Source organism: Pseudochaenichthys georgianus, chromosome 16 (assembly GCF_902827115.2).
Source record: "Pseudochaenichthys georgianus chromosome 16, fPseGeo1.2, whole genome shotgun sequence".
Classification (NCBI taxonomy): domain Eukaryota; kingdom Metazoa; phylum Chordata; class Actinopteri; order Perciformes; family Channichthyidae; genus Pseudochaenichthys; species Pseudochaenichthys georgianus.
Genome location: NC_047518.2, coordinates 26,581,423 through 26,598,600, shown reverse-complemented (window position 1 = coordinate 26,598,600; position 17,178 = coordinate 26,581,423). Strand labels below are relative to the sequence as shown.

General features: G+C 43.3%; 1 protein-coding gene across 2 annotated transcripts in view; it reads right to left on the bottom strand.

Moving 5' to 3' along the window:
* The window catches only part of nbeal2 (neurobeachin-like 2), a 35,758-nt gene that overhangs the window by 7,220 nt on the left and 11,360 nt on the right, over positions 1-17,178 (bottom strand). Inside the window, exons 10-33 of one of the 2 annotated variants that reach the window (XM_034101930.2) lie at positions 17,089-17,175; positions 16,041-16,124; positions 15,708-15,806; positions 14,299-14,951; positions 14,085-14,217; positions 13,666-13,785; positions 13,222-13,555; positions 12,967-13,049; positions 12,773-12,865; positions 12,438-12,606; positions 11,507-11,640; positions 10,298-10,457; positions 9,874-9,976; positions 9,542-9,692; positions 9,141-9,296; positions 8,834-8,993; positions 8,119-8,207; positions 7,283-7,981; positions 6,985-7,169; positions 6,651-6,807; positions 3,625-3,768; positions 2,221-2,544; positions 425-574; positions 158-315 (exon numbers count right to left, since the gene is read on the bottom strand). In XM_034101930.2, the coding sequence (XP_033957821.2) occupies positions 158-315; positions 425-574; positions 2,221-2,544; positions 3,625-3,768; positions 6,651-6,807; positions 6,985-7,169; positions 7,283-7,981; positions 8,119-8,207; positions 8,834-8,993; positions 9,141-9,296; positions 9,542-9,692; positions 9,874-9,976; positions 10,298-10,457; positions 11,507-11,640; positions 12,438-12,606; positions 12,773-12,865; positions 12,967-13,049; positions 13,222-13,555; positions 13,666-13,785; positions 14,085-14,217; positions 14,299-14,951; positions 15,708-15,806; positions 16,041-16,124; positions 17,089-17,175 (4,625 nt within the window). The remainder of the gene's footprint in view (positions 1-157; positions 316-424; positions 575-2,220; positions 2,545-3,624; positions 3,769-6,650; positions 6,808-6,984; positions 7,170-7,282; positions 7,982-8,118; positions 8,208-8,833; positions 8,994-9,140; positions 9,297-9,541; positions 9,693-9,873; positions 9,977-10,297; positions 10,458-11,506; positions 11,641-12,437; positions 12,607-12,772; positions 12,866-12,966; positions 13,050-13,221; positions 13,556-13,665; positions 13,786-14,084; positions 14,218-14,298; positions 14,952-15,707; positions 15,807-16,040; positions 16,125-17,088; positions 17,176-17,178) is intronic. The other variant, XM_034101931.2, reaches the window with a different exon arrangement.

Genomic DNA, 17,178 nt, shown 5'->3' with positions numbered 1-17,178 from the left:
AAGGAAATATTCAAATGAACGACATTTTGGGGATCAAGAAACACAAAACGGACTGTATTGTTTCAGATAATAGCGTTCCCTCTCATATAGTTGCATGTCATTATTGGTCAAATGGATTAAAAGAAAAAGGACAGGTTCAAATCAGAGGATGTCATACTTGTTGGCCCATGCTCCTCTCTCACTGGTCAGAAGCCTCCGCAGAGCTCTCCAGTGCTGCCACACCACCCCCTGCTGGCTGGAGCTCTGCTTCTGCACACTGAAGTACCTGTTGTTCTCACTTTTTGCTCGTTTCAGGCAGAGGTCCACGATCACTTCCTGATTACCAACAGACAGGTACAAATGTAGGATCAGTAATATGAAAGGTTTAACCCTGCTAGCTGGTTAATGTCAGTGTTTGTTGCATGAAGCTTTAAAGTTTTATAACCTGAAACTTGGACTTGCTGTCTGATCTGTCTTTGTCCCGTCTTTGGGCCGTATTCATCAGGTCATCGAAGCAGGAATTCCAGAAATTGGACATGATGTCATGGCTCCTCCCAAACCTGTCCAGCTCATACTGCTCCATGGTGGGCTGAACCTGGAGAGGGGGGTTCAGAAGGGGGACATTAACACACACATTCAGATAGAATAGCACACATATGCATAAAGCTTCACTTATTCTACATAGGAGCAAGAAACACAGATCTAAACATTAAGCAATTTGTTTCTGGTTGATTGATGTCTTTTTGTGTCATTACACATCCCTCCATGGCTTTCTGCCTCTTTGTGGTATTTTTCTGTCTCTCTGTAGTCGTGTTCTAATTATAGTAATTGTTTTGCCTGTGGGTTTTCCCCCCTTTTTTGCTGATTTATCTATTTGCAGTTGTTTTTAGTCTTGTTGTAGTCTATTTTGTTATTGTCAGTTTCTTTGTGGTCATTTTGAATCTCTTCCTGGTAGGTTCTTGTCTCTTTGAATTACATAGGTAGGTTACAGGGCCGACCCTCCCTACAGGCCGATCATGCAGACTGTGTGGGGCTTCACCTTGCGGAGGGGGCCTCATCTTGTGGGGGGTGCCTCATATTGCGGGGGGTGCCTCAACTGAGCCGAAGATGTGGCGCACCTATGCGTTAATGCGGCGCAATTAGTGTGGCGTGGCACGTTTTCCCCGCTGCGAGGCTCCACTAGCTCCCCATTGACACCCCCCCTCCCCCGTCGACGCTCGCGAAACAGAGGGCCTCATCATATAACTTTGCGTGTGGCCTCATGTTGGCCAGGGACGGCCCTGGCAGGTTAAGCCCAATGACACTTTGGGCCTTTGAGAATGCCTACAAATCATAACGTAGATGATAAACGTACACTTCTAAGTTCCCCTTAAGCCACAATCCAAGCATTTTCAAAATATGGTTAGTTAGTTATTGTTTGATTTGTAAAGGTGACTTATAAAAGTTTGTAAGAAAGCATACTTCTTTATAAGTGTAATGCAACCGGGATGATTCTCATTGTACAAATGAGAAACAAGACTGGAAATACACTTCCCAACGTACTTCAACAGTTTCCCCATGTCTATTTATTAAATTAGGAGATCATTTTTACAACTGGACTTCAACCTTATCTGTTGATCTTTCCTCTTACTGTCCTGTCGCTTCACGAGCATGGAGTTATAAACATACATACACTTAGAACTACCCTATACATTTACTCAAAACAGATACATAGGCTAAACTGTTAATATCAGCCTGGTCCAAGTTCCAAAATTGTCATGGCAGCCAAAGTTATGCCACACTGGATAATGTATTGCAGGATCTGTATACAAAAGTAATCTAAACAAAACAGATTTATGAACATTCACTGTCACACAGAGCAATGATAAATCCTCCTCTAAGATCGCAGTGAGTGTGTCTGGCATCAGCTTCAAGTTTGAGCATACACTGATATCTGCTTACAATACATTAAATCAGCTAGAAAGAACCATCGGGAGTTTAGAGTTGTTTTTCTACATTTTAAACTTATGATAACAGTTTTTAAATAATTGGATTAGATTGCTCAACCCCACACTGGTCAGAACTGGGGGTAGAGTTACAAAATCCTGAATGTACACTAATGGGACAAAGAACAGAGCCAGCAGTATCTCTGAGAGGATGTTTGATTATATCTGCTCAGTCATACCAAAGACTGGAGAAGAGGCTCTCTAGACTCTCTAAACAAAAGATAAATGACATCTATTTTTAAAATCAAACCCTGACCTGCTGCTGGTAAAACTCCTGCCACTCAGGAGTGTGGCAGTAGGTCTTCAGGTCCTCAGCGAAGGTGGTGCTGCCGTTAGTGACGGGAAGATTTGGCAGGAGTCCACTGAGAGTGTCGGGGTTGGCGTGCTGGTCAAGCAGCGTGCGCACGATGGGCACAAGCTGGGAGTAAGTCTCTGCATGTCCACAGTTGGGGCCGTCCATTACCCCTCCTGGCCACAGGGGGGCGCCCAGCTGCCCCAACAGGAAGCACACCTCCTCCCAGCTCAGACACAGGACGGTCTGGAGAAGGCTGTGGAGCTTCACATAGGCCATCACACACACCTGAAAAGGAGTAACAGGCAAATCAGTTGCTATGCTTTTGTAGAGTTCATTAAAAGATATGATGAATAAACATTTATATGTAACGGTTTAGTTTTCCAGATCTAATGGGGGAATATCTTTGTTAAGACAGACTTTTTACTTTTTGGTGTTTAGTAAAGTCGAAGATGGATAGTAACGAGGGAAAGAAAGGGGATGATATGCAGAAAAGTTCCTTTGTGCTGTAAGCTCTTAATACACGTTGCCCTTTACCAGATGAGCTCCCATGGCACTCAAAAAATGATTTAAGCAGTGGTTCGGGAGTATGCAGATCCTCTAGTTGGGTAAAAGTATCAAAACCACATTTAAAAAATACTCCAGTAAAACTAAGGGTTCTATATTATGTACGGATAATCAGCTAAATGGGCCTAAAGAAAAACAATCAATATGTTAGTTTGGTTCAATCTTTTACACATTTTACAAGCTGATGAAGAAAGTATACATCCCTCTGAAAGGAAGAAATATGAAGTATCATAAATCTGAAATAAACCCAATAATTGTACAGTACTTGTATTTGTACTTAATTACCTTCCACCATTTCTTTGAGTTTAATTTGTGAAATAACATAACTTGAGTAGGTCCAGGCTTGTTTTAGTTCCAAGAGAACTACAGTACATATGTCAAGGTGCAATAAAGTACATTTATTTTCAAACTTGATACTGTGATCAATGGTAAAAGTTGGGGGTCGAGCTACTTTGAAGGTGATGTGATGGAAAGCCTTATGGTCAGTTCAGTTATGGTGCTTACTCAATCCCACAATCCTCTATCAGCCATAACTCTAAGAGAAGCTGCCCTTTCTTACAGAACACTCCCTAAGAGGAATGACGGCGATGTCTTTGAAAAGAAACCCATAGAAGGCCTGGTATTTCTAAAATGGTCTTATCTGAGTGCACTACAGTTAAATAAACACTGTACACCCATTTCAATGTATTTCCTGCCAAGTCAAAGTGCACAGGTGTTTGGGTTGTGAAATATTGTGAAATCATTTCAAAGTTTGGTATGCTGTCTGGGTGATGGACAGGACACGTTGTGGCTGCAGCTGACCTGCGAGTGCTGCTGCTGGATGTATCCGGTGATGATACGCAGGCCGATCTGGGCCATTTCCTTCAGTTCGGTGTTCCCGGGGCTGCCGGGGGTGCTGTGCCAGGCCTGCAACTTGTCCAGCAGGTTCACCACCCCCTCAAATATCTGCAACAACACAACAATAACCTTCAACAAAGGGATAAAGGATATACCTGTTTCCACACCTTGCAACATCTACTGTAGGACAACCTAAAGTCATTCACTAAATTAAATATCCTACAATAAAAAGGTGATTCAGATGCTACCTACACCCATCCGTGACTCTCCACCCTCCAGCAAGACAATTCAGGAACATTCAAACATAGTAACCGACAACCACACCCAGCTGCCCATGCTTTGTGTTTAACGTATTACTTAAGCCTTTTAAGTCTATATTAAAACAATTTCTAATATCTGTTTTACTTGTCAATGTAACCAACACAATTCACATCATCACGTCCTGACAATGTAGTTCCAAAATGTATTGTGTGTGTTAAAGGTCCCATGTCATGGCCATTTCCACTGATCATAATTCCATTGTTGAGGTCTACTAGAACAGATTTACATTGTTCAATGTTCCAAAATCACATTGGTTTCTCATACAGCATCTCTGTATAGTATGTGTATTCACTCTCTGGCTGCAGTCGAATAGTCCAAAGATCAGCTCCTAAGTTCTAACCCTATCGTCTACTCCTTGACCTCTGAGTGAAACATCACGGGGTTAAGGGATAGTGGACAGGAGAATTCAAAAGGACTTAGGAGAAGAGACTGCGCCAGCACCAGCGGACGTCATGAATGTGCGTCTGCTGCTGTGGGGAAACTATGGAAACTACAGTTTTCTATACAGCGGACTACAACATGGATGTTTAATAAGAACGAGGGACTGCTGTAAACTCATCTAGAGACTCTGCACCGTGCTCTGATGCTGCTGCTTTGCTTTATGAACGTGGACAACAGAGAAACATATTCTTCATGACCAAAGTTGGAATTGAAATAAAAAAGGAAAGTGAAACCGGTCCACATTAATACCAATGATCCCAATACGCATGATTGTATGAACTAAAGATCTAAAAATCAATACAGATGTATTTATTATAAACGTTAGTCCTTAACATCTATCACTGTGTATATCACCATTCAAACATCTTTTAAAAGTTGAACAAACCCCACACAGCTCAGTGAAGACTGAAATGTTGACTTTATTTGATAATTTCAGTAAAAACTAACGTTCATATTTCTCTTTTTGATTATAATACTGATGAACGTTCAAAACAAAGCACTTACCACCTATGTTTTAAAAAGCTTAATAAGCACCGTAACTCTCATGATATCATTTCTCCGTCATAATCGGTTGTTTCCGTGAACGGCCGACTGTTGAGTGACGGCAAATGCTGCGGCTGCAAGGCATTGTGGGGCAGCATTTTCGCTTCTCCTGTCGGTTAGGGAGGTCCAGTGGTTCCTAAGTTAAAGGAGGTTATAAAGGAAGTTTGAAACCTCCTTTCCTATCATTCTCATCATTCTAGAGAATTCGAACGGCACTTATCATGGCTGCCACTGAGGGACTTCCGGGTCATTTCACTCCTTTATGAAGGTTCCTAAGCTAAATGGACTATTCGACTTCAGCCTCTGTCCTAAACGGCTTGTTGGAGCTCCTGCTCCCCCTCCCTATGAGCCCACTGTGCTCTGATTGGTCAGCTCGCCCACTCTGTTCTGATTAGTCAACCACCATTATAGCTGAACATCAGTGTTTATGTGTTACAATGGTGTTTGTTAACAACCAGGAAATGACACCAGTAATGACAAACAGATGAGAATGCTGCGTGGGGTCTGGGTGCCGTGTTGGCGGGACGTTGCGGGGCTTGCTGCTCCGCCCTATGAGGCTCGAGGAGCGGACAGTGTGAGCTGGATTACTGGTGTCGTTTCCTGGTTGCTGCGTGGGGTCTGCGAGACAGCGAGACACCGCGGAACTCAGCCTGAGCACTCACAGCCAGGTGTGTGTGCACCTGGTGTGTGTGCGGAGATCCGCGGAGCCGCGGCTGAGAAAAGATAAGGGTGAGTGTGTGTGTGATTGGTCCATTTGGACCTGGGTATCGTTACGTCACTATAATCAGGAAGAAAAAAATGGAAAAAGAGAAATCTCCAACGAGGCATTCTGGGGCAGAATAGACCGGTATTTTCTGTGTTAGAGTTTTACTCGCTACAGGGTGTACTTTGAGGGTTTGTGACTTTGCAGACCGTTTACATGCAGAAAAAGGTACATAACACACAAGGGGACGGGTAATAACCGGAAAAGCATGACATGGGACCTTTAATAATTGTATTTTATTTCACCTGTATCCATTATGATATCTTGTTATCACAATAGTAATGGCAAATTACAACATTTCTTGGAAGACACACCATTTATTGTTTTGCACACAGTGAATGCCACCAGATCAGTCAGGCAGAAATCTGCTGCTCTGACTGGACTGAAATGTGTAGTTCATCAGTAATCTAAATTCCACTTGTGTTGAGTATTTATGGAATACTCCTAATGTCAGTACTGCAAAGTGAAGTCCCACAACCTCTTCCGTCTAATTAATGCTGTACAAAGGATTCCCAAAGCGATGAAGGTTTTACCATTCACCTCCAGACACAACCAAACAAATCAAAGGAATAGTTAAACTGTTTTGAAGATAGGCTCTCTTGCTGATTAGGTAAGAAGATCAAAACCACTCTGATGTCTGTACAGTAAATATAAGGCTACAAGGAGTTGCATAATCGTGTGTTTTTGATCAGCCTGGTTGAAATCTGAAATCATTGATGTGGAACTAGATACAAGTGTATCAAGATATTTCAGGTGTACTGACAATGTTCTTACATAGTTGTACATTTATTTATATTCATCATTGTCAACTGTGTATTCACAGTTAACCAACCTTTACCAAAGTAGCCTTTCGATAGTCATGAAATTACTCTTAGTCCAAACAGAACATGTCTATAGATTTTATGTTGGGTGTGTGATATACCTTTTCACTCCACAGGGTGTGGTTGTCTGTACCCTCAGCAAACAGGAAGTCCTGCAGCAGCCTGAGGAGGCGAACCAGGCTTGGACAGAAAGGCAGGGTCACGCCCTGAGCCTCCCTCAGGTCTGACAGAGACGACTCCAGCATCATCTCCAGCAGACTGGAACAAAAGTGGAAAACAGGATGAGTTAATTACCCCAGTTACAACTACAATTGTCTGGATAATTACACTAAAGGTGACACAGCCATAGGCGTGGTTCACTGTATTTTTCCATTGTGAGACTGCCATTTCAATGTGTTTGTGAGTGGCAGTACATTTGAATTCACCGTCACTGACCTGCGTTTGATGTCATCAGGAGGGCGCACCAGTTGGCAGGAGGAACCCAGTTTGGTGAGAACAGAAAACACCTGTCCTCTCTCTCTCCAAACCACATCCTCCGACGCCTCAGGCCCGCTGCGGCTCCACAGCACCGAGAACACGATGTTGGTCAGCAGGTTGCACAGCTCCTCTTCGGGGGTCTGCTGAAACGCAAACAACACTCAAAATCCTTAGAAAGAGATCAAAGACAATAAATGCTCATAAAAATGACAAATAATAGGTTTGATATCCATAACATCTGAGCTAAGGGAGCTACCTGTGGGTTGGACGTATTTGAGATGGTGTCTCCAGTTGGAGGGTCTGTCCCATAGCTGGTGTCATCCAGCACATTGGACAGACTGGAGCTCTTCCTGGGTCTGGCAGGTGGGAAAGGTTTGCAGTTCTCCAGAGGAGACGGTGTGTTTGTCAGGCTGCCCGCAGGAGTGTGTGTGCCGTTATCTCCCATGCCCCCCAGATCCAAATCAAAGGGGGTACCAAAGGGGGAGAGCGGCTGGTAGTCTCTCCCTTCGTCATCAGGGCGAGAGGAGGTGATATCAACGGCATTGGAGATGGAGGACGAGTGGCTCACCTGGTCCACTGAATCAAAAGAAAGGGAGCCGGTGAAGTTTTTAAGCGTACCTCCACCTCCACTTGGAGGAGACTGGGATAAATCCGAGAATCCCTCAGAGATGTCTCGCTGACCACTTTCATCCTCCTCCTCATCCCCGATGTCCTGCGAGGTGCGGTAGTTCAGGAACATGTCCGGGTGAGCGTCCTCGATGACCAGAGACTGCTGCCTGTGCAGCGGAGGCCGGTAGTTGGGCTCGAAGGAGGTGTGGGTGCTGGATCCTGCAATGCTGGCAGCGTGTGACTCGTAGGACTCTTTCACATACAGCTTGGTGAAAACATCCTGCCAGCCCGGCTGCTTAGCAAGCTGCTTCACATAATCCTCATTGGAGTAGATCAGATGAAAGAGCTGGGGGGATAACAGAGAGGAGCAGAGGAAGAGATTGTTTTTATTACGAAGAGCATGGTTGTGCTTGATGTTACTTTTGCACTCAAAAGATGACGATGACAGTTTGAAAGTGTATAAATTAAAGAGAGAAGACTGACCTTGCGGCAGACGTCTAAGCGGACAGTGAGCTCAGCTCGGTGGGAGAGACAGACGACAGCCAGCAGGTCTCTGAAGTTCGGGGTTGCATCTGTGGGGCAGCAGAACATTTAATTAACTTAAATTAAAACCTAGAAAATACTTTTTTTTAAATCAGCTTCCTACTATAAGTGTTGGGATCCTTCATAAACTCACTTATTACCGAGATATACTTATCAAGATATTTGAGATTGGATGGATGGTACCACGGTTTAAAAGGGAAAACCTACAGGGTTGCTGTTCCCTATTTCTTAAAAGTTTCCTGCACAACCCAGATTCTCTAAAATAACTATTTAATTTAGTTTATTATATAATGGGAAAATCAAGAAAAATGTTATGGTCCTTTTCAGGAAAATAATAAATGGATTTAATTATGAACTTATGGAAATAAAGTGTAAATTAATACAATCTTGAGAATCAGACCTGATGAAAGCTTTTCTGGTAATACAGCTTTTGTGACCAGTGAAAAACAACTGTCAATACAACTACTATGTTTATGAATTAAACCCTTTCGTTTTTATTTAATTTGAATGAGGATATGTTTTCGTGACAGTTTTTTTAATGTTACTGAAAAATACTTTGAAATCAAATGTTCAGTAGCTCTAGCATTTAGACGTCTCTTTTATCATCCATTTCTAGCTCACTCGACCCCAGAGCACTGAGCAGCTTTGACGTTACCTGTAGCAAGGACCTGCTCGTACAGACACCGCACAGTAGTCATGGTGACGGGAATCGTATCCATGAAACAAACCAGGCCAAGATATCCAAAATCCTTGAGCTTGATGCGCTGCTTGTTTCGCTCAGACACTCGCTCGCTTTTAAGGATTTTGTATAAAACCTGCAACATGGAAGGGGAAATTGTGCAACAGTGGTTGTTACTTCAGTTCTGACAATATATCATATGGGAGTTTGCAGTAAAAGGCAACACATCTGCCAAGTGATAAACTGAAGTATTTTAAGAAGAGGTTAGGTCAGTGTTTCTCACCCTGAAGACCCTCTCTCTGGCCTCGTCTCCGAAACTTGGAGTGAGCAGCAAGCAGTACAGCTGCTCCACCCCCCACTCCAGCAGCACGGCCTGCACCTGCTCCTGGGGGGGGCTGCTCCGCAACAGCTCGTACAGCACGTCCAAGGCCCTTATCACCTGATGGAGAGGAGACATTCATGAGGAAAGGGTCAAAGAGGAGGATACAACACCAAGAAATATGGATTTAGGGAGGGTAACATTCTAAGTGGTCACATAAGGAGTTTGTAAGTACAAAGATGCCCAAACATGAGGATAAATCAGGTGGATGATCAGGGAGAGTTCATTGGAAGTGAAATATCAAATTGAAAAGGTCAGATGATAACAAAGTAAACTCCAGAAGGAAACACAGAAATAGAACATACCTGCTTCTCCTCTCCGACAGACACAATGTAGGCGAGGACAATGTGAAGCTCCTCTTGAGTAGGAGACTTTAGAAAGTCTTTCAGCAAGGCGAAGAGAGACGTTTGAATCGTCTGCTTTTCATCGGACAGAGCGCTGCCATCTTTCTCCACACTACGAGCAAAAATAAATAAATCAATGATCTCAGTCTGCATTCATGTGAAAAGAAATATGGTTGAATATGAAAAAGTATATTTAGACGTACTTTTAACCTTTAAAAATATATTTTGGTGGACATCTCATTGTATCTTGAAACCATATGTTGAATTTATTTAAGTGTATGTCAAAGGTTCACCTGTAGTATGTGCGAATTGTTTCCAGAATATATTGGACTCCGTACTTCCTCTTCATTCGCTGCTTGCCTTTGTTAAGCACAGACACCATGTACTGCACGTGGGCTTTGGAAGAAAAATAAGACTTTTCATTTTTCTCCAATTTGACATTTAGAAATGTCAAACCTATACAAGAGGTTGTACTGAAGAAATGCATTCATTACAAAAAAAAGGAACAAAAGCGAGGCTTCAGGCGCAGATTCACTTTGAATCCTCATCACAGCCTGAACTAGAAACCTTAATGTGTTCTACCTCTGCTCTCTCTGCTTTTAGCCTGCTTTTACTCCTTTCAGGCTAGCTTATGGATTCATAAAAAGGGACACAAACAGCTTCGGCACACATGAAAAGGTTCACAGGTGCATTACTCGAGGACTGCTTGTGCCTTACCCAGACAAACGGTAAAATGACTTTTAGTCCAGATCCGGAAATCAAAGAGCAGGTGCTGGTAGAGCTGCTGTAGAAGTGGGCTGTTCCCCTCGTTGAAAACCTGGTCCAGCAGCAGCTGGCAGGCCATTAAAACGTTCATGTCCATCATACTGCCAGGAACCTGTAGCAGATGAAGCAAAGAGGAGAGGTGGTAATGTGTGTTTGTGTTAAAGATGGTTATTTTTTAACAATGGTTTATGGACTGTCTATTTTTGGAAACACTTGATTCTGCTGAAATAGGAGCTGAGTGCATGGATAGTACAAGTGTTTGTGTTCTGTCAGTGTTCATATCTTTGCCACTGTCAAACGTGGCAACCCCATGAGATTATTGGGAAACAGCTTCCTTACAGGATGCTCCACCTTAACAGCATGTATTTCAACATATCCTGTCAGACAGAAGCTGTGTCTGTGCTGCACCAACACAACACCTTATTGGCTGCCACCCTTATAGATCTATTACCACTGTGTGAACATTGAAATTCTGAACATCATCAATAAAATAAAAATTCCTTAATAGTATAAACTGAATAATCATTATTGCACCTTTAAAAGGGCTCAACAACTCATTACTTTGATCCTTATACAGTGGGGCAAAAAAGTATTTAGTCAGCCACCAATTGTGCAAGTTCTCCCACTTAAAAAGATGAGAGGCCTGTACTTTTCATCCTAGGTACACTTCAACTATGAGAGACAGAATGGGGGGAAAGAATCCAGGAAATCACATTGTAGGATTTTTAATGAATGTAATGTATATACACAGCATTGTCCTTAGTTCCTTATATTAATAAACAAGGTTATATTCAATGTTTATATCAGCAGCAAAAAGCAAATATGCCGAAAGTCTTTGATTTTAATTTAGATTTAATCTACATTAATTTCCCTAGCTTTCAACAAAAACATTTCAAGCCACAGATTTAATAGCTACGCTTTTGTGCTCAGTGAAAGAGAAATTGCAATCTGGCGAACTCTGCATTCATTTCCCCACACAAGCATGTGATACTGTGAATATCATAGAACCAATGGTTTCAACACAATACCCATTCATTATACAGCAATTATACCGCAGCATTACAATAGAAAAAAGGTCAAATATTCACTTTCAGATGCTAATCAACTCTTCTCGCAATCAACTCCCACTTGCTGGAGCAAAACCAAGAACAGGGTGCTTACTTTGCTGAGCATGGCTCCTATGATGCTCGGCCCGTGGCACTGCAGCAGGCACTCCTGATTGACAGGGTGATGAAGAATCAGGTTTTTCACCATCAGCAGGAAGGCGGCAATGCTGTTTCTCTCTAGTCTGCCCTCTGAGAGACACAAAATGGGGCAAATCAACATTTATGGTTTCCTGTATCTCCCACAGTCATATTTCTGCATTACCAAGCACTTTATTGACATCTGCATATCTCAGCATGAGTTGTGGTTATGGTATTTCCCTCACTTTTGCAACTAATTCATATATCTCATGTTAGACTTCTTGCAGAATAAGGTGCATTTGGCCACTGAACTGGATCTCCACATGCAAATGTTATACCTCATGCTGATTATGACATTTAACCTGTAAGCATTGATTTCACAATCTGTTCTATGTTTGTGTGTTGTGTATTATAGCATGCGCCTCTTATCTGTCTTTCACATCCTGTTTGTTCCTGCAGTATGAACAGTGTAGCTGACTCACTGCCATTACACATGATATACACTACACGGAAAATCATATTTATCATTTAGCCTAGGACTAGTGAACAGAAATAACCAGGAACAACAACATAGTAAGCTCTCAAAATTCATAATACTTTAGGTTGACTTACCCAAGTTTCAAAAAGGAACATAAAGCGTTTTCTGACTTCCCACATGTCCATACTGTACAAGTGGAAATTGTTATTTGATTTGCTAAGGTTATGAGATACTCAAGTCTAATATTTGAGCGTCCATCCCACGACAGTGAAGGTAAATGGTATTCGATGCTCACAGTATTAAAAAATTGAAATGAACACCCTGACATTTCCTTCCAGAAACAATGTTCCTGCCCCTTCATTTTTAGGTGAACTGACCCTTTCATGAAGAAAAATCTAGGTGTAAATATCTAAGCTAAACATGAGCTGACCTGGGGACTTGTTGAGTGGCAGCAGCATGGAAGCGGGGCCTCTGGAGGTGAGCTCTGGTCCCAGCAGGTCTGAGATCTCCTGACTGCCGCTGTTAAACTGCTCTGGTTCACATACCTGCTCCAGCAGAGGCAGCAACACCCCTACACCTCCCATCACATTTACAACATCCTACAAGGGAAAAAAAACTTCCACATAAGTCAATTAGAAATTGAATTGACCATCCAAAAGGGAAACAAGAAAGCAAAAACAACATGGAGACAGGTCATGATTGATATTCCACTTCTCACTCTCTTGATTCACTTCTCACTCTCTATTTAATTGTGTCACATCTAACCTTGATGTCCCAGTTCACTACACTGTGTCCTGTGAGCCTGCCATCATATTGGTGATTGGGCGACAGGTCCAAACATATCTGGCTCTTGAAGGCCTGCAAAAAATAAACAGTTGCATGCAAACAAGTATATTTTACTGGTGTTGCTTATAATTCACATAATACAAGCAGTGTTATAAAATGGTTCAATGGATCACCTGTGGAGTGTAGTACAGAAGAAGCTTGCTGTTGAGATCAGATAACTCTCCCTCCGCTTTGAATAAGGACACGTGATTCGGGCCTGTGATGTGGGAATGTAGGTCATAAAATATACAAACGTTGTTTGGTATGCATGAAAATAAGAATCCTATGGGGAATTCTGTGATTTAGAAGAGCTAAGAGCTGCAAACGTAACATTTTGAAGGTGTATAATGTTTACAACAACATTTTCATTGTTGCACAGCGTGACATACCTGCAGCGTGCAGAGCTCTGGTCTGTGCCGGCTGCAGAGCCTCGTGGCAGATGAACGCGGTGCCCAGGAGCCCATCCAGAGACGTGGGGGTTCCCCACTCTGTGTCCTGCAGTCCTGCTGGGATGGTGTGCACTGCGGTCTCTCTCGAAGACCCCCAGCGACCTCCTGCAAAGGTAGCTGGGAAGGACTGGGAACGGATAAGGGAGGGTCCATGGGGGGGGAATGAAAACTCCGGTGTTGATGGGTTAGAAGACGAGGACATGGGCAGGTTGGGGGAGGTGGTGGTGGTGGTGGTGCGGTTGCCCGCAGACCCGATGCAGCAGGAAGTAAAAGGCTTCAGGTGGCAAGTTGGGGGAGAAAAATAGGAAGTCAGATGAGTAGAGGGGAACTATTTAGTAATATTAGGTCCATTGCCAGGATCATTTAGATAGTAGTGTCAGTTACCTCACTGAAAGATGGAAAGCGAAGCGGAGCAATTTTACGCTGCTCTCCGTCGATGTAGATGGTGACCAGGTTCTGACCGAAGGGACGACGGCCTGGGATGTGGACTATAGCCACTGAATGCTGTGATGATGATGATATTAAATTAGGTACATTTATGTATTGAGAAACTAAAGGAGCAACATAGTCTCCAGACAGTTGACAGCTTTCATTTAACCTACTGATAGACCTCTCCAGCTCCTTCAAGAGGTGCACTTTTCTATTTCTTAGTGATTATTCTTCAAGGTTACGGGCCAAGACAGTACCGTTTTGAAAATGATGCGTTATTTTCTCCTTGATCAAATCTATTTTTATTTGGGACAGGCTAAAAAAGGACACACGTTGGCTAATATCCTTACTATACTATGTGTGTCCAAACTCACCCAGCATGAGTCTGCTAGTGGGTACTCTGGCAGCGTGACAGCCATGTAGTCTTTCTTAGTGCAGACAGCCACCACCAGCACTCCCTCTATGGAGAAGAAGGCCTCCAGCCCCGTTCCACTTGCTGTGAAGAAACTTTAAAACAATACTTTCGGTCAAAAATTGTGCAACGTAGACATCTTATTTATAAAAGCACGCACTTTAACTTCTCTTTACCTGTAGAGCTGCTTCCTGCGGGGTCCTCTTCCCATGTCGTACTGAACCCCTGTGACAGAGTTTGCACGAGGTTTGCGGTGATTAGAGGACTCTGAATGACACGGGAATTCCATGTTGAGGCAGAGCCAGGCGTGAAAGGCAAACCCGCCGCCTGGCCAGCGTTGGACTGTGGGCACCATGATGCCAGCCATGGGGGGCGTGAGGTCAAAGTATTGCAAGGCACTGTCCTGGCCTTCTCTGGCCGCTATGGCCGAGAGCACTTGGATGACGCGAGCGCAGTAGGGGTGCACCTTCCCCACGACCGCGCCATTGTCCTGATCCACTCTGAGCAGTCTGAGCAGGCCTTTCAGCTCCTCAGGTCTCAGACACAGGGAGCCCAGGTCCTGCAGGAGGCCCAGCAGGGCGTCTGCACACTGCTTGTCCAGATTCTGGGGCTGTGAGAGCACCTGCAGCAGAGCCCACACCATGCCCGCCTCGACAGCCACGGTGCGGCAGGATAGGGAGCCGCCGCAGACGGTGGCCAGCCACTGGGCCACCAGCAGCTGCAGGTCCCTCTGACGTGACAGGTCAGGGAGCCACTGAAGGAGCAGCAGCAAAGGCTGGTCGTTACTGATGCCAAGGTGATGGGCGTGGGCATGCTCACCCTCCACTGCCTGGAAAAAAAGAGTGAAGACAGAGAATGAAGATGATATGTGGTCACATTATCAATAACAACATCATTTAAAGGTCCCCTATTATACTATTTTTCATCAATATATTATAGTCCCCAGTTATATACAAAACATGTCTCTGAAGTGTTTCGCTCAAAATACCAAACAGATCATTGTAGCATCCCATAATCCCCTCTGTTTCAGGCCTGTTTCAAAAGTGCTGATTCTGTGTGTGTTACTTCAGATGAAAATAGGAGCCACTCCCCACGCCCCTCTGAGAGATATTTGGTTAAAAAGAACATAATGGTGCTCTAGGACAGTGGTTCTCTTTTTTAATAACCATTTTCCCCTCTGGTCTCTCGCGCCCCCCCTGTCATGCCTCTGCGCCCCCCACTTTGAGAACCACTGCTCTAGGAAGGGATTCAGGTGATAAGGTGGGGGGGGGGAGGTTACCTTGGTTGGTTATTGGCTAATGGTTACACAAGCCCAAAAAACATTATGACATCACAAAGTGGCCAAAATCTGATCAGCTCATTTTCAGACTCGTTTTTATATAAATCAGGACAAAAAGTGAGCGAATCTTTTTTCCTGAAACTTTCAGAATCTCTTTACACAGAGGGGACACATGTTTATGTATAAATGACGTGAACAAGTGCATTTTGCATAATAGGTGACCTTTAAATAAGAACACGGTCATCCATAACAGCTAAATGGCATCTACTGTCTCTCAGTGGGGATAATGAGTGCTGTGTGCTTTACCATGTTCATCAGCTCCTGCAGAAGCCTCTTGGTGGGTTGACCTTGACTCTTCAGCACATCAAACAACTGGGAGTAGCCAATCCTCTCCTTGAAAACCTCCTGTGGGGAAATGAGGCAGAAATAGGCTGGTGAAAGCTGCCCCTCAGGGGATAACTAGTTGACACACTTCCATACAAGGGAATACAATGAGAGTTCTTAAATGAACGGAAACCAGCTTTCCTCATCAGGATCTAACTTTATCTGGGATTGTAGGTTGTATCATATGTAATAAAGCTTTACAATACATGTAAAGAAGTATTAGGGAGGTATGATTTGACCACAAAGATGCCTTACCTTAGCAGAGGGTGAGTTATTCATTATAGCTGTGAGGACTCCTAGAGCATGAACTGTAATACTGTCTGATCCTTTCTCCAAAACCTACATCAGAATAAGGATTGTGTTAAAAAAATGTTTTGAATGAGGCAGAGTTCAAAACGTGAATCATAATGAGTTGACACCAGAAGCCCGGAAAATGTGAACATTCCAACTGCACAGCACCAAGAAGGAAAGCAAATACATCAACATTGAAGAAATCTTTCACCAAATGAATGATTGATTATCTGTAAAGCGCAAGGGGAAGTGCAGCTCATTTCCTTTTTTTCCTACACCACAATTATTGGAGCAGAGTGGGTAAGTGCACTGCTGTATCAGTCACTAAACAATTGCCTCTTTGTTAATTAATGATAGATTCACACATGCAAAATCCAAAGCCAACCACCGTAACAAATAAAAGAAATTCAGGGAGATCCCCAGTATTGCTACAAATGAAGCAACATCAACACACCAGGTTGTGCCAGGTCTTTGAAACAAGATGAACCGGGCACAGCACACGACAGAGCAGCAAAGATACCAAGAGTAGAAGGAAAGACATGCTCATTGTAAAACCACCATTTCATGCATGCACCAAGAAACACTCAGCATGCTCTTTTTCCCTTTAGATGTCAACAAGAAATTCAGCCTCTAATTGTGAATGTTATATAAATCGACTCTCCAACACTAGCAAAGATGAATCCCTCAACTAATAATTTGAATCTTGTGCTCAAAACTAATGCCAACTTGATTGTATATTTTTAAAGTTGGATTCAATAGACCAAAATAACACATGTAATAAAGGCTGTAAGTGCATATTCTAGATGGACAGATAATATGAAAGATTAAAAAGGGAACTCTAAACAACAATAATGACCTATAGTCTTCCACCTGCTTTGTTTACAAAATGAAAGTAAGCCAGACTTCCTGCTTGAAGTTTCCTGTTTAAATAGCTCAGAGCAGTTAACGCGAGGAGAGAAGGCTGAGTTTCCTGCTGACAGACCAATATCAAAACCGAGTGGGGGGGAAGTACCTGGTCCATTTCGACCTCTGTGAGTAAACAAGTAGTGAGGTCACACACAACCTCACGATCCGGTCTATGCATGTTGCTCTGAAAGAGCTG